At 50.7% G+C, this 20,149-nt stretch overlaps 1 protein-coding gene across 1 annotated transcript; it reads right to left on the bottom strand.

Annotated features, from left to right (window-relative positions):
* Window positions 1–773: 773 nt before the first annotated feature.
* Window positions 774–14,396, bottom strand: LOC137467829 (U5 small nuclear ribonucleoprotein 200 kDa helicase-like). The gene is made up of 5 exons (XM_068179251.1): window positions 14,213–14,396; window positions 10,392–10,555; window positions 7,051–7,222; window positions 3,791–3,983; window positions 774–964 (listed from the first exon to the last, which is right to left on the bottom strand). Exons 1-5 carry the CDS (start codon window positions 14,255–14,257, stop codon window positions 789–791), a joined length of 750 nt encoding a protein of 249 aa, XP_068035352.1. The 5' UTR covers window positions 14,258–14,396; the 3' UTR covers window positions 774–788.
* Between the last annotated feature and the right edge of the window lie 5,753 nt (window positions 14,397–20,149).

Genomic DNA, 20,149 nt, shown 5'->3' with positions numbered 1-20,149 from the left:
TGGGATTTAGGAAAATGGGATCAGTGGGGTCCAAGGAGAAAATGGGATCAGGGAAAATGGGATTTAGGCAAATGGGATCAGCGGGGTCCAGGGAGGGAAATGGGATTTAGGAAAAAATGGGATTTAGGCAAATGGGATCAGTGGGGTCCAAGGATGAAAATGGGATCAGGGCAAATGGGATTTAGGAAAATGGGATCAGTGGGGTCCAGGAGGGCAACGGGATCAGGGAAAACGGGATCAGTGGGATCAGGGAAAATGGGATTTAGGCAAATGGGATCAGTGGGATCAGGGCAAATGGGATTTAGGCAAATGGGATCAGTGGGATCAGGGCAAATGGGATTTAGGCAAATGGGATCAGTGGGATCCAAGGAGGAAAATGGGATTTAGGCAAATGGGATCAGCGGGGTCCAAGGATGAAAATGGGATTTAGGAAAATGGGATCAGCGGGATCCAGGGAGGGAAATGGGATTTAGGCAAATGGGATCAGTGGGGTCCAAGGAGAAAATGGGATCAGGGAAAATGGGATTTAGGCAAATGGGATCAGTGGGGTCCAGGGAGAAAATGGGATCAGGGCAAATGGGATCAGTGGGATCAGGGAAATGGGATCAGTGGGGTCCAGGGAGGGAAATGGGATCAGGGAAAATGGGATCAGTGGGGTCCAAGGATGAAAATGGGATCAGGGAAAATGGGATCAGTGGGATCAGGGAAAATGGGATCAAGGCACATGGGATCAGCGGGGTCCAGGGAGGGAAATGGGATCAGGGAAAATGGGATTTAGGAAAATGGGATCAGCGGGGTCCAGGGAAAATGGGATTTAGGCAAATGGGATCAGTGGGATCAGGGAGGGCAACGGGCTGAGGGCCGAGGGCCGGGCCGAGGGCCGGGTTCGGGGCCGGAGCCGTGCCCACCTCCTCGTCGGACTCGAACTGCACGTTGACCCCGTAGGTCTCGTCGATGTTGTCATCTGCAGGGAACAGGGCACGGAATTGCCGGGAATTCCGCTCGGAATTCACCCGGAATTTACCCAGAATTCCCCCGGAAAATCCCAAAAAACCAGCCCCAAAAAATCCCAAATAACGTAGAAAAGTGAATGACAAATCGTGAAAAAATTCTGGAAAAATCACCAAAAAAATGCCCCGAAAGAAAAAATTATCGGGTGAAATCTATCCACAGAAAATGATATTTTAAAAGTACAAAAATTTCCTCTAAAAATCCCCAAAATTTGAAAACAAATACAAAAAATCCCCAAAAATTCAAAAAAGCCCCCAAAAATGCACAAAAAAGGAGAAATCAAATAAGTTATACAAATTTTAAAAATCTTTTGAAAATAAATTCCTCCCAAAAGATCTCAAAAAATTGCAAAAAAAATCGTGGAAAAATCGCGGAAAAATTGTGAAAAAAATTGCGGAAAAAGATGAAAAAAACCCAAAAAAATCCACAAAAAATCCCCAAAAAATCCCCAAAAAATCAGAAATCAGGTAAAATATAAATATACAAATAATATTTTAAAATCAGAAAAATTCCACCAAAAAATCTCCAAAAATTGCAATAAAATTGCAAAGACATTGTGAAAAAATCGCGAAAAATAGCGAAAAAACAATGAAAAAACAATGAAAAAATCCCCAAAAAATGCCCAAAACGTCAGAAATCAAGTAAAATATAGAAATATAAATAATATTTTAAAAATAAATAAAAATCCACCAAAAAATCTCTGAAGATTGCAAAAAAAAAAGCAAAAAAATTGCAAAAAAAAGAAAAAAAATTGCAGAAAAAATTGCAAAAAATTGCAAAAAAAGGAAAAAATTGCAAAAAATTGGAAAAATTTGCAAAAAAAAGGGAAAAATGCAAAAAAAGCAAAAAATTGCAAAAAATGCAAAAAAATTGCAAAAAATTTGCAAAAAAATTGCAAAAAAAAGAAAAATGCAAAAACAAAGGAAAAATGCAAAAAAAGGAAAAAATTGATAAGAAATGGAAAAAATTGCAAAAAAATGGAAAATTTGCAAAAAAAGGAAAAAAATTGCAAAAAAATTGCAATAAAAAAAGGAAAAAATTGCAAAAAAATGGCAAAAAAAGGAAAAAATTGCAAAAAAAAATGGAAAAAATTGCTAAAAAATGGAAAAAAAATTGCAAAAAAATTGCAAAAAAATTGCAAAAAAATTGCAAAAAAAAATTTAAAAATTTGCAAAAAAAGGGCAAAAAAGAAAAGGAAAAAATTTTTTAAAAAAAGGAAAAAAATTGCAAAATAAATGGAAAAATTGCAAAAAAAAGGGAAAAAAAAGCAAAAAATGGCAAAAAATTTGCAAAAAAATTCCAAAAATTTGCAAAAAAATTGCAAAAAAAATGGAAAAAATGGCAAAAAAAATGGAAAAAATGGCAAAAAAAAAAGGAAAAAAATTGCAAAATAAATGGAAAAAATTACAAAAAAAAGGGAAAAAATTGCAAAAAAAAGGGAAAAAATTGCTAAAAAATGGGAAAAAAAATTGCAAAAAAATTGCAAAAAAATTTTAAAAATTTGCAAAAAAAGGGAAAAAAAAAGGAAAAAAAATTTAAAAAAAAGGAAAAAAAAATTGCAAAATAAATGGAAAAATTGCAAAAAAAGGGAAAAATTGCAAAAAAAAGGAAAAAAATTGCAAAAAAAAGGGAAAAAAATTGCAAAATAAATGGAAAAAATTGCAAAAAAAAAAGGGAAAAAAATTGCAAAAAAATTGCAAAAGATTTGCAAAAAAAATTCCAAAAATTTGCAAAAAAATTGCAAAAAAAATGGAAAAAATTGCGAAAAAATGGCAAAAAAAAAAGGAAAAAATTGCAAAAAAAATGGAAAAAATTGTGAAAAAAAGGGAAAAAATTGCAAAAAAAATGGAAAAAAATTGCAAAATAAAAAGGAAAAAAATTGCAAAAAAAAATGGAAAAAATTGCGAAATAAATGGAAAAAATTGCAAAAAAAAGGGAAAAAATTGCAAAAAAATGGCAAAATAAATGGAAAAAATTGCGAAAAAAAAAAGGAAAAAAATTGCGAAAAAAATGGAAAAAAATTTGCAAAAAAATTGCAAAAAATTTGCAAAAAAAATTGCAAAAAAAATGGAAAAAATGGCAAAAAAAAATGGAAAAAATTGCAAAAAAAATGGAAAAAAATTGCGAAAAAAATGGAAAAAATTGCGAAAAAAAGGGGAAAAATTGCAAAAAATTTGCAAAAAAAATTCCAAAAATTTGCAAAAAAATTGCAAAAAAATGGAAAAAATTGCAAAAAAAAATGGAAAAAATTGCAAAAAAAAAAAGGAAAAAAATTGCAAAATAAATGGAAAAAATTGCAAAAAAAGGGAAAAAATTGCGAAAATAAATGGAAAAAATTGTGAAAAAAAGGGAAAAAAATTGCAAAAACATGGCAAAAAAAAAGGAAAAAAATTGCAAAAAAAAAAGGAAAAAATTACAAAAAAAAAAGGGAAAAAAATTGCAAAAAAATTGCAAAAAATTTGCAAAAAAAATTCCAAAAATTTGCAAAAAAATTGCAAAAAAAAAGGAAAAAAATGCAAAATAAATGGAAAAAAAAAAGAAAAAATTGCAAAAAAAAGGGAAAAATTGCAAAAAAAAAAGGGAAAAAATTGCAAAAAAAATTCCAAAAATTTGCAAAAAATTGCAAAAAAATGGAAAAAATTGCGAAATAAATGGAAAAAATTGCGAAAAAAAAGGGAAAAAATTGCAAAAAAATGGCAAAAGAAATTGCAAAACTTTGCCACAAAGGAAATCCCCAGAATCCCGCGGCTCCCCGCGCCAAGGCCCCGCCCGCCCGTACCCATGTTCTGGATGTCCTTGTCCCCGCCGTAGTCGCTGATCTTCTTGCCCAGGTTGACCAGGACGTGGTAGCGCGTGTCGTCCGTGGGGCCCAGCAGCAGCTCCACCTCCTTGCGCCGCTCCTTGTCCCGCAGCTTCTCGTTCTTCAGCACGGCCAGGACCTCGTCGGCAGCTCCACACAGGATGTCCCGGGGCTGGGGGTGGGACAAGGCTGAGCTAGGACCACGTTGGAGCCACCCGGGACGGTGGAAAACGGCCCAGCTCGTGGTGGACCAGAGGAGCTTTGGTGCTCCTCAAACCCAAACCACTCCATGGCTCCATCAGAACATCTGGGTGGGATTTTGGGAATGAACATTGGGTGAGGAGCTGGGATGGAATTCCCAGAGGACCTGGAATCCCTGGAAGTGTCCAAGATCAGGTTGGAGCCACCTGGGACTGTGGAAGGTCTGGGACCCATGGTGGGACTGGGAGAACCTTGGTGTTCCTCAAACCCAAAGCATTCCCTGGCTCCATGAGGAGATCTGGGTGGGATTTTGGGAAGGAATATTGGGAGAGGAGCTGGGATGGAATTCCCAAAGGACCTGGAATCCCTGGAAGTGTCCAAGACCAGGTTGGAGCCACCTGGGACGGTGGAAAATGGCCCAGCTCGTGGTGGGACCAGAGGAGCTTTGGTGGTCCTCAAACCCAAACCACTCCATGGCTCCATGAGGAGATCTGGGTGGGATTTTGGGAATGAACATTGGGTGAGGAGCTGGGATGGAATTTCCAGAGGACCTGGAATCCCTGGAAATGTCCAAGATCAGGTTGGAGCCACCTGGGACAGTGGAAGGTCTGGGACCCATGGTGGCACTGGGAGAACCTTGGTGTTCCTCAAACCCAAACCATTCCGTGTATCCATGTGGAGATCTGGGTGGGATTTTGGGAAGGAACATTGGGAGAGGAGCTGGGATGGAATTCCCAAAGGAGCTGGGATCCCTGGAAGCGTCCAAGACCAGGTTGGAGCCACCTGGGACGGTGGAAAACGGCCCAGCTCGTGGTGGGACCAGAGGAGCTTCAAGGTTCCTTCCAACCCAAACCACTCCATGGTTCCATGAGAACATCTGGGTGGGATTTTGGGAAGGAACATTCTTCCCAAGAAGAATGGAATCCCTGGAATCCCTGGAAGTGTCCAAGATCAGGTTGGAGCCACCTGGGATGGTGGAAAATGTCCCAGATCATGATGAGCTTTGGTGTTCCTCAAACCCAAACCACTCCATGGCTCCATGAGGAGATCTGGGTGGGATTTTGGGAATGAACATTGGGAGAGGAGCTGGGATGGAATTCCCAGAGAACCTGGAATCCCTGGAAGCGTCCAAGACCATCCTGGTCCAGCAGAAAACATCTCAACCCGTGGTAGAACTCCACAACTTCTAAACTCCAACCCAACCCAACCCATGGGACACCAAGGCTTGGATTCCCAAATCCCAAAATCCCAAAGCATTCCCTGGCTCCATGAGGAGATCGGGGTGGGATTTTGGGAAGAAACATTCCTCTGGGATGGAATTCCCAGAGGACCTGGAATCCCTGGAAGTGTCCGAGACCAGGTTGGAGCCACCTGGCATGGTGGAAAATGTCCCAGCTCATGGTGGGACCAGAGGAGCTTTGGTGTTCCTCAAACCCAAAGCATTCCATGGTTCCATGAGGAGATCTGGGTGGGATTTTGGGAATGAACATTGGGTGAGGAGCTGGGATGGAATTCCCAATGGACCTGGAATCCCTGGAAGTGTCCAAGATCAGGTTGGAGCCACCTGGGATGGTGGAAAATGGCCCAGCTCGTGGTGGGACCAGAGGAGCTTTGGTGGTCCTCAAAGCCAAAGCATTCCATGGTTCCATGAGGAGATCTGGGTGGGATTTTGGGAAGAAACATTCCTCTGGGATGGAATTCCCAAAGGAGCTGGAATCCCTGGAAGTGTCCAAGACCAGGTTGGAGCCACCTGGGACTGTGGAAGGTCTGGGACCCGTGGTGGGACTGGGAGAACCTTGGTGTTCCTCAAACCCAAACCATTCCCTGGCTCCATGTGGAGATCTGGGTGGGATTTTGGGAAGGAATATTGGGAGAGGAGCTGGGATGGAATTCCCAAAGGAGCTGGAATCCCTGGAAGTGTCCAAGACCAGGTTGGAGCCACCTGTGATGGTGGAAAATGTCCCAGATCATGATGAGCTTTGGTGTTCCTCAAACCCAAACCACTCCATGGCTCCATGAGGAGATCTGGGTGGGATTTTGGGAAGGAATATTGGGAGAGGAGCTGGGATGGAATTCCCAGAGGACCTGGAATCCCTGGAAGTGTCCAAGACCAGGTTGGAGCCACCTGGGACAGTGGAAAATGTCCCAGATCATGATGAGCTTTGGTGTTCCTCAAACCCAAACCACTCCATGGCTCCATGAGGAGATCTGGGTGGGATTTTGGGAAGGAATATTGGGAGAGGAGCTGGGATGGAATTCCCAGAGGACCTGGAATCCCTGGAAGTGTCCGAGATCAGGTTGGAGCCACCTGGGACGGTGGAAGGTCTGGGACCCGTGGTGGCACTGGGAGAACCTTGGTGTTCCTCAAACCCAAACCACTCCATGGCTCCATGAGGAGATCTGGGTGGGATTTTGGGAAGAAACATTCCTCTGGGATGGAATTCCCAAAGGACCTGGAATCCTTGGAAGCGTCCAAGACCATCCTGGTCCAGCAGAAAACATCTCAACCCGTGGTAGAACTCCACAACTTCTAAACTCCAACCCAACCCAACCCATGGGACACCAAGGCTTGGATTCCCAAATCCCAAAATCCCAAAGCATTCCATGGCTCCATGAGGAGATCTGGGTGGGATTTTGGGAAGAAACATTCCTCTGGGATGGAATTCCCAGAGCAGCTGGAATCCCTGGAAGTGTCCGAGACCAGGTTGGAGCCACCTGGCATGGTGGAAAATGGCCCAGCTCATGGTGAGACCAGAGGAGCTTTGGTGCTCCTCAAACCCAAACCATTCCCTGGCTCCATGAGGAGATCTGGCTGGGATTTTGGGAAGGAATATTGGGTGAGGAGCTGGGATGGAATTCCCAGAGGACCTGCAATCCTTGGAAGCGTCCAAGACCAATTCAATCCAGCAGAAAACATCTCAACCCGTGGTAGAACTCCACAACTTCTAAACTCCAACCCAACCCAACCCATGGGACACCAAGGCTTGGATTCCCAAATCCCAAAATCCCAAAATCCCAGAGAAGACCCCAAAGCTGACCTGGTCGCCCAGGGCGGCCTGGATGAAGCTGAGCAGGACCTCGTAGGTCTCCCGCGTCTCCTTGGTCTTGGGTTTGTAGATGATGCCCACCATCTCGTCGATGCCCTCGGAGAGCAGAGTGTAGCCCTTCATCTTGTTGATGTCGTGCCTGTCCTCGTCCCTCTTCCTCCTCCTGGCAGAAATCGGCAAAATTGGGAATTACGGACGTTCCGGCCGCAAAAAACGGCTTCTTTCCGAGCGAAAAAATGAGAGAAATTCGATTTATTTTCATTTTTTGGGATGGTTTTGGTGGCTCCCATCATGGTGGGAATTGAGGTTTTGGGTTTCCACCTCCAAAATTCCCTCATGGCTCAAAATCCTGCTCTTTCTGAGCGAAAAAATGAGAAAAAATTCAATTTATTTTTGGATTTTGGGATCATTTTGGTGGCTCCAATAATGACAGGAATTGAGGTTTGGGTTTCCACCTCCAAAATTCCCTCATGGCTCAAATCCTGCTCTTTCCGAGCGAAAAAATGAGAAAAAATCGATTTATTTTCATTTTTTGGGCTGATTTTGGTGGCTCCCATCATGGTGGGAATTGAGGTTTTGGTTGTCCACCTCCAAAATTCCTTCATGGCTCAAATCCTGCTTCTTTCAGAACAATTTATTCCAAAAAAATGAGAAAAAATCGATTTATTTTGGGATTTTGGGATCATTTTGGTGGCTCCCATCATGGTGGGAATTGAGGTTTTGGTTGTCCACCTCCAAAATTCCTTCATGGCTCAAATCCTGCTCTTTCCACCGCGAAAAAATGAGAAAAAATCGATTTATTTTTGGATTTTGGGATGGTTTTGGTGGCTCCCATCATGGTGGGAATTGAGGATTTGGGTTTCCACCTCCAAAATTCCTTCATGGCTCAAATCCTGCTCTTTCCAGCACAAAAAAATGAGAAAAAATCGATTTATTTTCATTTTTTGGGATGGTTTTGGTGGCTCCCATAATGACAGGAATTGAGGTTTTGGGTTTCCACCTCCAAAATTCCCTCATGGCTCAAACCCTGCTTCTTTCAGACCAATTTATTCCAAAAAAATGAGAAAAAATCAATTTATTTTCATTTTTTGGGATGGTTTTGGCGGCTCCAAGATGAGTTGGTTCAGATTTCGGGTTTTCCACTCCAAATATTTCCAAAAATGTTGAGTTGGAGAAAGAAAAGCTCCAGGAAAAGCAGAATTTTTGGGACATTTATCACCAAGAAAAGCAGAATTTTTTGGGATATTTAGCACCAAGAAAAGCAGAATTTTTGGGATATTTGGCACCAAAAAAAGCAGAATTTTTAGGATATTTTGCAACAAGAAAAGCAGAATTTTTAGGATATTTACCACCAAAAAAAGCAGAATTTTTGGGATATTTAGCACCAAAAAAAGCTGAATTTTGGGGACACTTAGCACCAAGAAAAGCAGTTTTTTTGGACACTTAACACCAAAAAAAGCAGTTTTTGGGGACATTTAACACCAAAAAAAGCAGGGTTTTGGGAACATTTAGCACCAAAAAAAGCAGAATTTTTGGAACATTTAGCATCAAGTAAAACAGAATTTTTGGGATATTTAGCACCAAGAAAAACAGAATTTTGGGGACATTTAGCACCAAAAAAAGCAGTTTTATGAGGTATTAAACACCAAGAAAAGCAGAATTTTTGGGAACATTTAACACCAAAAAAAGCAGTTTTTTTTGACATTTAACACCAAAAAAAGCAGAATTTTTGGGGACACTTAACACCAAAAAAAGCAGTTTTTGGGGAGATTTAACACCAAAAAAAGCAGAATTTTGGGGACAATTAACACCAAAAAAAGCAGTTTTTTGGAGACATTTAACACCAAAAAAAGCAGTTTTTTGGAGACATTTAGCACCAAGAAAAGCAGAATTTTTAGGATATTTACCACCAAAAAAAGCAGAATTTTTAGGACATTAAACACCAAGAAAAGCAGAATTTGGGGACACTTAACACCAAAAAAAGCAGTTTTTTGGAACATTTAACACCAAAAAAAGCAGTTTTTTGGGGTATTAAACACCAAAAAAAGCAGTTTTTTGGAACATTTAACCCCAAAAAAAGCAGTTTCTGGGGACATTTAACACCAAAAAAAGCAGAATTTTGGGGACATTTAACACCAAAAAAAGCAGTTTTTTGGGACATTTACCACCAAAAAAAGCAGTTTTTTGGACATTTAACCCCAAAAAAAGCAGTTTCTGGGGACATTTAACCCCAAAAAAAGCAGTTTTTTTGAACATTTAACCCCAAAAAAAGCAGTTTTTGGGGACATTTAACACCAAAAGAAGCAGAATTTTTAGGATATTTTGCACCAAGAAAAGCAGAATTTTGGGGACATTTAGCACCAAAAAAAGCAGTTTTTGGGGAGATTTAACACCAAAAAAAGCAGAATTTTGGGGACATTTAACCCCAAAAAAAGCAGGACATTTAGCACCAAAAAAAGCAGAATTTTTGGGATATTTTGCATTAAAAAAGCAGTTTTTGGAACATTTAACCCCAAAAAAAGCAGTTTTTGGGGACATTTAACCCCAAAAAAAGCAGTTTCTGGGGACATTTAACCCCAAAAAAAGCAGTTTCTGGGGACATTTAACACCAAAAAAAGCAGAATTTGGGGATATTTAACACCAAAAGAAGCAGAATTTTTAGGATATTTTGCACCAAGTAAAGCAGAATTTGGGGACATTTAACCCCAAAAAAAGCAGTTTTTGGGGACATTTAACCCCAAAAAAAGCAGGACATTTAGCACCAAAAAAAGCAGAATTTTGGGAACATTTAACCCCAAAAAAAACAGTTTTTGGACATTTAACCCCAAAAAAAGCAGTTTCTGGGGACATTTAACCCCAAAAAAGCAGGTTTTTTGGACATTTAACCCCAAAAAAAGCAGTTTCTGGGGACATTTAACCCCAAAAAAAACAGTTTTTTGGACACTTAACCCCAAAAAAAGCAGTTTTTTGGGGTATTAAACACCAAAAAAAGCAGTTTTTGGGAACATTTAACCCCAAAAAAACAGTTTTTGGGGACACTTAACCCCAAAAAAGCAGTTTTTGGAACATTTAACCCCAAAAAAAGCAGTTTTTGGGAACATTTAACACCAAAAAAAGCAGAATTTTTGGGATATTTTGCATTAAAAAAAGCAGGTTTTGGGAACATTTAACCCCCAAAAAAGCAGTTTTTTTGAACACTTAACCCCAAAAAAAGCACTTTTTTGCACTCTTATCCCCGCCAGCCCCAGTTTCTCGGCGGCCGCAGCGGCGCACCCATCCCCTGGCGCGGCCGGCGCGGTCGTCGTCGCCGCCCGCGGCGGCTCCCGGCTCACTTGGCTCTCCTCTCCTCCTGCATCTGGGGCTTGGTGCGCTGGGCCTTGTCCCCCATGCGCGTCCCCTCCAGCTTCCCCACCAGCGACAGCACCTCCCCCGTGGGCTCGTCGCGGCGCGTGCGGTCGATGAGCGAGCGGTCGGCTTGCAGCACCAGGTTGGAGTTCTGGGGCGGGGCGAGGAAGGGGTTAAATGGGGGGGGGGGATGGGGGGAAAGGGGGGGGAAATGGGGGAAAATTGGGGGAAAATTGGGGGGAAATGGGTGTAAAATGGGGTTAAATTTGGATAAAACGGGGTTAAATGAGGTTAAATTGGGATAAAATGGGGTAAAATGGGGTTGAAATGGGATAAAAAGGGGTTAAATTGGGATAAAATGGGGTTAAATTGGATAAAATGGGGTAAAATGGGGTTGAAATGGGATAAAATGGGGTTAAATGGGGGTAAATTGGGATAAAATGGGGTTAAATGAGGTTAAATTGGGATTAAATGGGGTTAAATTGGGAAAAAATGGGGTTAAATTGGGATTGAATGGGGTAAAATGGGGTCAAATGGGGGTAAAATGGGGTTAAATTGGGATAAAATAGGGTTAAATTGGGATAAAATGGGGTTAAATTGGGGTTAAATGAGATTAAATGGGGTTAAATTGGGATAAAATGGGGTTAAATGAGGTTAAATTGGGATAAAATGGGGTAAAATGGGGTTGAAATAGGATAAAAAGGGGTTAAATTGGGATAAAATGGGGATAAATGGGGTTAAATTGGGATTAAATGGGGTTAAATTGGGATAAAATGGGGTTAAATGGGGGTAAAATGGGGTTAAATGGGGGTAAATGAGATTAAATGGGGTTAAATTGGGATAAAATGAGGTTAAATGAGATTAAATGGGGTTAAAATGGGGTTAAATGAGATTAAATGGGGTTAAAATGGGGTTAAATGAGATTAAATGGGGTTAAATGAGGTTAAATTGGGATAAAATGGGGTTAAATTGGGAAAAATGCAGTTAAATTGGGATTGAATGGGGTTAAATGGGGTTAAATTGGGATAAAATGGGGTTAAATTGGGATTAAATGGGGTAAATTGGGATTAAATGGGGTTAAATGGGGGTAAATTGGGGTAAAATTGGGATAAAATGGGGGTAAATTGGGATTAAATGGGGGTAAATTGGGATAAAATGGGGTTAAATTGGGATTAAATGGGGTTAAATTGGGGTTAAATGGGGTTAAATTGGGATTAAATGGGGTAAATTGGGGGGAAATGGGGTTAAATGGGGGTAAAATGGGGTTAAATTTGGATAAAACGGGGTTAAATGAGGTTAAATTGGGATAAAATTGGGTAAAATGGGGTTGAAATGGGATAAAAAGGGGTTAAATTGGGATAAAATGGGGTTAAATTGGGATAAAATGGGGTTAAATGGGGTTAAATTGGGATAAAATGGGGTTAAATGGGGTTAAATTGGGATAAAATGGGGTTAAATGGGGTTAAATTGGGGTAAAATGGGGTTAAATGGGGTTGAAATGAGATTAAATGGGGGTAAATTGGGATAAAATGGGGTTAAATTGGGATAAAATGGGGTTAAATGGGGGTAAATGGGGGTAAATTGGGGTAAAATTGGGGTAAAATGGGGGTAAATTGGGATAAAATGGGGTTAAATCGGGATAAAATGAGATAAATTGGGATTAAATTGGGATAAAATGGGGTTAAATTGGGAAAAAATGGGGTTAAATTGGTATAAAATGAGATTAAATGGGGTTAAATTGGGATAAATTGGGATAAATTGGTATAAAATGAGATAAATTGGGGTTAAATTGGGATAAATTGGGATAAATTGGTATAAAATGAGATAAATTGGGATTAAATTGGGATAAATTGGTATAAAATGAGATAAATTGGGATTAAATTGGGATAAATTGGTATAAAATGAGATAAATTGGGATTAAATTGGGATAAAATGGGATAAATTGGGATAAATTGGTATAAAATGAGATAAATTGGGATTAAATTGGGATAAAATGGGGTTAAATTGGGAAAAAATGGGGTTAAATTGGTATAAAATGAGATTAAATGGGGTTAAATTGGGATAAATTGGGATAAATTGGTATAAAATGAGATAAATTGGGATTAAATTGGGATAAATTGGTATAAAATGAGATAAATTGGGATTAAATTGGGATTTGGGGCCATGGCCATGGGGCTGAGGGCCTGGGTTGGGTTTGGGGAAGCCCAAGGGACCCCAAAATGGGGATGGGGACCCCAAAATGGGGATGGGGACCCCAAAATGGGGCCGGGGACCCCAAAATGGGGATGGGGACCCCAAAATGGGACCGGGGACCCCAAAATGGGGATGGGGACCCCAAAATGGGGATGGGGACCCCAAAATGGGCATGGGGACCCCCAAAATGGGGATGGGGACCCCAAAATGGGGATGGGGACCCCCAAAATGGGGATGGGGACCCCAAAATGGGGATGGGGACCCCAAAATGGGGATGGGGACCCCAAAATGGAGATGGGGACCCCAAAATGGGACCGGGGACCCCAAAATGGGGATGGGGACCCCAAAATGGAGATGGGGACCCCAAAATGGGACTGGGGACCCCAAAATGGGACTGGGGACCCCAAACTGGGGATGGGGACCCCAAAATGGGGATGGGGATCCCAAAATGGGGATGGGGACCCCAAAATGGGACCGGGGACCCCAAAATGGGACTGGGGACCCCAAAATGGGGATGGGGACCCCCAAACTGGGACCGGGGACCCCCAAATGGGACCGGGGACCCCCAAATGGGACCGGGGACCCCAAAATGGGGATGGGGACCCCCAAAATGGGACCGGGGACCCCCAAACTGGGACCGGGGACCCCAAAATGGGACCGGGGACCCCCAAACTGGGGATGGGGACCCCAAAATGGGGATGGGGATCCCAAACTGGGGATGGGGACCCCAAAATGGGGATGGGGACCCCAAAATGGGGATGGGGACCCCAAAATGGGACTGGGGACCCCAAAATGGGGATGGGGACCCCAAAATGGGGATGGGGATCCCAAAATGGGGATGGGGACCCCAAAATGGGACTGGAGACCCCAAAATGGGACCGGGGACCACAAAATGGAGATGGGGACCCCAAAATGGGGATGGGAACCCCAAAATGGGACCGGGGACCCCAAAATGGGACTGGGGACCACAAAATGGGGATGGGGACCCCAAAATGGGGATGGGGACCCCAAACTGGGACCGGGGACCCCAAAATGGGGATGGGGACCCCCAAAATGGGACCGGGGACCCGAAATGGGGATGGGGACCCCAAAATGGGACTGGGGACCCCAAAATGGGACTGGGGACCACAAAATGGGGATGGGGACCCCAAACTGGGACCGGGGACCCCAAAATGGGGATGGGGACCCCCAAAATGGGACCGGGGACCCCAAAATGGGGATGGGAACCCCCAAAATGGGGATGGGGACCCCAAAATGGGACCGGGGACCCCAAACTGGGACCGGGGACCCCAAAATGGGGATGGGGACCCCAAAATGAGACCGGGGACCCGAAATGGGGATGGGGACCCCAAACTGGGACCGGGGACCCCAAACTGGGACTGGGGACCCCAAAATGGGACCGGGGATCCCCAAATGGGGCTGAGGGGCCCCAAACGGGACCGAGGGTGTCCAAATGGCACTGGGGCGGGTCGGGGTTCCCAAAATGGGGTCCAAGCTCCCGGTACGAGGCTGAGGGTCCCGAACCGGATCCCAAAACTGGGCTGGAGGGAGCTCACGGTACCGGGATGGGCTCACGGTACCGGCACGGGGTTCGGGGCACCGGGCGCGCACTCACCGCTTTGTACTCATACTGCAGGCTACGGGCGGTCACGTCCGCCATGGCTGCAGCGGGAACGGGGCCCGGAACGGGACCAGGAACTGGAGCGGGGCCGGGAGCGGGGCCGGGAACCGGAGCGGGCCCTGACGAGGCCGCGCCGCCGCCGCACCGGAAGTTCCCTCAGCAGAACTTCCGGGTTAGGCGGAAACACGCCGTGGCCCGCGAGAACGAGGCTCCGCCCTTCACTCGGTTTGATTGGTTGTTACCCGCTAAATCCCGCCCAACACGCCAGGAGCTGCCTGTGATTGGTCGGGCCGCCAGCCCGCCACGCTTTGATTGACGTTTGTGCTCCTGAGGGTGGCGGGGCGTGGCAGGAGGCGGGGTCAGCGCGAAGCTCGCCGCTTCCTATTGGTTTATATGTGAAAACCACGCCCCCCGTTCAGACCACGCCCCTTTCCGGTGAGGGCGCACGTGGGGCCCACAGGGGGACCCGACACCCCCGAATTGTCCCCAAGGTCCTCCCTGTGGCCCAAGGGGGGCACTGAGGGGTACCCGGGCATTGGGGGCCCTGGGCATTGGGGGGTACCCGGGCACTGAGGGGTCCCTGGGCATTGTGGGGTCCCTGGGCATTGGGGGGTACCCGGGCATTGGGGGGTACCCGGGCACTGAGGGGGTCCCTGGGCACTGGGGCTCCCTGGGCATTGGGGGGTACCCGGGCACTGAGGGGTACCCGGGCACTGAGGGGTTCCAGGGCACTGAGGGGACCCTGGGCATTGGGGGGTCTCTGGGCATTGAGGGGTACCCGGGCACTGAGGGGTACCCGGGTATTGGGGGTCCCTGGGCACTGAGGGGTCCCTGGGCATTGGGGGGTCCCTGGGCATTGGGGGGTACCCGGGCACTGAGGGGTCCCTGGGCATTGGGGGGCCCTGGGCACTGAGGGGTCCCTGGGCATTGGGGGTCCCTGGGCATTGGGGGGGTCCCTGGGCATTGGGGGGTCCCTGGGCATTGGGGGGTACCCGGGCACTGAGGGGTACCCGGGCACTGAGGGGTACCTGAGCACTGAGGGGTCCCTGGGCATTGGGGGGGTCACTGGGCATTGGGGGGTACCCGGGCAATTGGGGGGTACCCGGGCACTGAGGGGTCCCTGGGCATTGGGGGGTCCCTGGGCACTGAGGGGGTCCCTGGGCATTGGGGGGTACCCGGGCATTGGGGGGTCCCTGGGCATTTTGGGGTCCCTGGGCATTCTGGGGTCCCTGGGCACTGAGGGGGTCCCTGGGCATTTTGGGGTCCCTGAGTGCCCCCCAGGGTTGTGTCCCCGGGCATTTCGGGGCAGCGCCTCCCTGTCCCCGCTGCCACGCCCTCGCTGGCTTTGGGGACGCAGCTCGGTGCCCGCTGCGGTGCCCTCGTTATCTCGGCCCCGTTAATTAGCGGAGCGCGGTGCCAGCGCCTGGAGAGGTGCCCGGCGGCCGTGCCAGCTCGGCCGTGTCCCAGCGAGGATGGCACCACGTGGCACTTGTCCTGTCCCTGGAGGTGACACGGCTGGGCTGCCACACCTGGTGCCCACCTGGGGTTCGTCCTCTCCGGGAAGGGATCCTGGGCACCGGGATGGCACCGAGGGTGGCAACAATGGTGGCACCGGGGTGGCACTGGGATGGCAGTGATGGTGCCATTGGGGCTGGCACTGGGGATGGCAACAATGGTGGCACCGGGGTGGCACTGGGATGGCAGTGATGGTGCCATTGGGGCTGGCACTGGGATGGCACTGGGGATGGCAACGATGGTGGCACCGGGGTGGCACTGGGATCGCACTGAGGATGACACGGGAATGGCACTGGGGTGGCACTGGGATGGCAACGATGGTGGCACCAGCTTGGCACTGGGATGGCACTGGGATGGCAATGATGGTGGCACCAGCTTGGCACTGGGATGGCACTGGGATGGCAACGATGGTGGCACTGGGATTGCACCAAGAATGACACAGGGATGGCACTGGGATGGCACTGGGATGGCAACGATGGTGGCATTGGGGCTGGCACTGGGATGGCACTGAGGATGACACGGATGGCACTGGGGATGGCAACGATGGTGGCACCGGGGTGGCACTGGGATCGCACTGAGGATGACACAGGGATGGCACTGGGATGGCAACGATGGTGGCACTGGGATGGCACTGGGATTGCACTGAGGATGACACAGGGATGGCACCAGGGTGGCACTGAGGATGACACAGGGATGGCACTAGGGTGGCACTGGGATGGCAACAATGGTGGCAATGATGGTGGCACTGGGATGGCACTGGGGATGGCAACAATGGTGGCACCGGGGTGGCACTGGGATTGCACTGAGGATGACACAGGGATGGCACTGGGATGGCAATGATGGTGGCACCAGGGTGGCACTGAGGATGACACAGGGGTGGCACTAGGGTGGTACTGGGATGGCAACAATGGTGGTGCCGAGGGCGGCACTGGGATGGCAACGATGGTGGCACTGGGATGGCAATGATGGTGGCACCAGCTTGGCACTGGGATTGCACTGAGGATGACACAGGGATGGCACCAGGGTGGCACAGGGATGGCACTGGGATGGCAACAATGGTGGCACTGGGATGGCAATGATGGTGGCACCAGCTTGGCACTGGGATTGCACTGAGGATGACACAGGGATGGCACCAGGGTGGCACAGGGATGGCAACGATGGTGGCACCGAGGGTGGCACTGGGATGGCACCGAGAATGACACAGGGATGGCACTGGCATGGCACTGGGATGGCAACGATGGTGGCATTGGGGCCGGCACTGGGATGGCACTGAGAATGACACGAATGGCACTGGGGATGGCAACAATGGTGGCACTAGGGTGGTACTGGGATGGCAACAATGGTGGCACCGAGGGTGGCACTGGGATGGCACTGGGGATGGCAACGATGGTGGCACCATGGTGGCACTGGGATTGCACTGAGGATGACACAGGGATGGCACCAGGGTGGCACTGGGATGGCAACGATGGTGGCACCGAGGGTGGCACTGGGATGGCATCGAGAATGACACAGGGATGGCACTGGCATGGCACTGGGATGGCAACGATGGTGGCATTGGGGCTGGCACTGGGATGGCACTGAGGATGACACGGATGGCACTGGGGATGGCAACGATGGTGGCACCAGGGTGGCAGTGGGATCGCACTGAGGATGACAGAGGGATGGCACTGGGATGGCAACGATGGTGGCACCGGGATTGCACTGAGTATGACACAGGGGTGGCACTAGGGTGGTACTGGGATGGCAACAATGGTGGCACCAGCTTGGCACTGGGATTGCACTGAGGATGACACAGGGATGGCACCAGGGTGGCACTGGGATGGCAACGATGGTGGCACCAGGGTGGCAGTGGGATCGCACTGAGGATTACAGAGGGATGGCACTAGGATGGCACTGGGATGGCACTGGGATGGCAATGATGGTGGCACCAACTTGGCACTGGGATTGCACCGAGAATGACACAGGGATGGCACCAGGGTGGCACTGGGATGGCACTGGGATGGCACTGGGGGTGGCTGAGCCTAATTGAGCCGAGCCGGGCCAGTGCGGCTGAACTGGGCTGACTGGTTCTGGGTCCGACCCCAACCGAGCCGAGCTGCGCTAGGCTGAGCCTAGCTGAGCCAACCGGTCCCAGCAAGACCCGACTGCTTCTGAGCCGAGCGCTTCCGAGCGGACCGGGCTCCGAGCCGAGCCGAGCGGTTCCGAGCCGAGCCGAGCGGTTCCGATCCGATCAGACGCGGACCCGAGCGGTTCCGATCCTACGAGACCGAACCCGAGCGGTTCCGACTGAACCCGAGCGGTTCCGACTGAACCCGAGCGAACCCGAGCGGTTCCGAGCGAACCCGAGCGGTTCCGACCTGACCCGAGCGGTTCCGACTTGACCCGAGCGGTTCCGACCCGACCCGAGCGGTTCCGACCCGACCCGAGCGGTTCCGACCCGACCCGAGCGAACCCGAGCGGTTCCTACTGAACCCGAGCGGTTCCGACTGAACCCGAGCGAACCCGAGCGGTTCCGACCTGACCCGAGCGAACCCGAGCGGTTCCGACCTGACCCGAGCGGTTCCGACCTGACCCGAGCGAACCCGAGCGGTTCCGAGCGAACCCGAGCGGTTCCGAATTGACCCGAGCGAACCCGAGCGGTTCCGACCTGACCCGAGCGGTTCCGACCTGACCCGAGCGAACCCGAGCGGTTCCGAGCGAACCCGAGCGGTTCCGACCTGACCCGAGCGAACCCGAGCGGTTCCGACCTGACCCGAGCGAACCCGAGCGAACCCGAGCGGTTCCGACCTGACCCGAGCGGTTCCGACCTGACCCGAGCAGTTCCGACCTGACCCGAGCGGTTCCGACTTGACCCGAGCGGTTCCGACTGAACCCGAGCGGTTCCGACTGAACCCGAGCGGTTCCGACCTGACCCGAGCGAACCCGAGCGGTTCCGACCTGACCCGAGCGAACCCGAGCGGTTCCGACCTGACCCGAGCGGTTCCGACCTGACCCGAGCGGTTCCGACCTGACCCGACCCGAGCCCCCCGCTCCGCCGCGCGGGGAGCCCGTGACGTCACGGGCGGGGCGGGGCCGCGCGGGGCCGCGCGGCGCGCTCCCGCCGCCGCCCCTCACGGCCGCTGCCGCCTCCCGCGCCCCGGCCGGGCCCCCCCGCGCCCCCCGGAGCCGCCTCCGCCGCCCCGCCCGGGCCCCCGCCCCGCTCCGCCGCCTCCCGCCGCGGCCGGGCCCCCCCCAAACCCCTCCCCGCCGCCCCTCGCGGCCGCCTCCCGCCCCGCCGCCGCCGCCGCCGCCGCCGCCGCCGCCGCCGCGCCCTGAGGTGAGTGCAGGCCCCCCCCCCCCGCCCCGCCCCGGTATTGTTGTGGCGGAGCCGCGGGGGCGGGAGGAGGAGGGGCAGGCGCTTTGTTCCTCCCGGTACCGGGGCTCGCCACCGGCTCCCCCCCTCCCCCGGCCGTCCGCCCGTGGGTGGGGGGGCCGGAATCGCCCCCTCCGCCGCTCGGAGCCGGCGGTGCAGCGGGAATCCCCCCCCACGGTAACGGCAACGGGGCAGCGGGGCTTGGGCCGGGGGCGCGGGGCTTGGCGGGCACCGCCGTGGGGACCCCGGGTGGCACCGCCGGGGTGGCAGCGCCGTGGGGACCCCCGGGTGGCAGCGCCGTGGGTGGCACCGCCGTGGGGACCCCCGGGTGGCAGCGCCGTGGGGATCCCCGGGTGGCAGCGCCGTGGGTGGCACCGCCGTGGGGACCCCCGGGTGGCACTGCCGTGGGGACCCTCGGGTGGCACCACCGTGGGGATCCCGGGGTGGCACCGCCGGGGTGGCACCGCCGTGGGGATCCGCAGGTGGCACTGCCATGGGGACCCCGGGGTGGCACCGCCGTGGGGACCCCGGGGTGGCACCGCCGTGGGGGGCACCGCCGTGGGGACCCGCGGGTGGCACCGCCGGGGTGGCACCGCCGTGGGGACCCCGGGGTGGCACCGCCGTGGGGACCCCAGGTGGCAGCGCCGTGGGGACCCCGGGGTGGCACCGCCGGGGTGGCACTGCCATGGGGACCCCGGGGTGGCACCGCCGTGGGGACCCCGGGTGGCAGCGCCGTGGGGACCCCGGGGTGGCACCGCCGGGGTGGCACTGCCATGGGGACCCCGGGGTGGCACCGCCGTGGGGACCCCGGGTGGCAGCGCCGTGGGGACCCGCGGGTGGCAGCGCCGTGGGGATCCCCGGGGTGGCACCGCCGGGGTGGCACCGCCGTGGGGATCCGCAGGTGGCACTGCCATGGGGACCCCGGGGTGGCACCGCCATGGGGACCCCGGGGTGGCAGTCCCAGAGTGTCCAGCGCCAAACTTGGCGACCGCGGGGCCACCGGCCCGGCTGTGGCACCCTGAGGGTGGCTGTGCCCGCTCTGGGGAGCCCGGCCGTGCCCGTGG

Source organism: Anomalospiza imberbis, unplaced genomic scaffold, assembly GCF_031753505.1.
Source record: "Anomalospiza imberbis isolate Cuckoo-Finch-1a 21T00152 unplaced genomic scaffold, ASM3175350v1 scaffold_814, whole genome shotgun sequence".
In the NCBI taxonomy this organism is placed as follows: domain Eukaryota; kingdom Metazoa; phylum Chordata; class Aves; order Passeriformes; family Viduidae; genus Anomalospiza; species Anomalospiza imberbis.
The sequence above is the reverse complement of the archived record's forward strand: the minus strand, read 5'-3'. Positions and strand labels throughout refer to the sequence as shown.

Excerpts from the sequence above, each read along its gene's own strand:
- LOC137467829 (XM_068179251.1), bottom strand. The coding sequence starts at position 14,257 with ATGGCGGACGTGACCGCCCGTAGCCTGCAGTATGAGTACAAAGCG. Across the intron at positions 10,556-14,212 it reads TGCAGTATGAGTACAAAGCG|AACTCCAACCTGGTGCTGCA; the intron begins GTGAGTGCGCGC and ends GCCCCGCCCCAG. Across the intron at positions 3,984-7,050 it reads AGGCCGCCCTGGGCGACCAG|CCCCGGGACATCCTGTGTGG; the intron begins GTCAGCTTTGGG and ends TCCCACCCCCAG.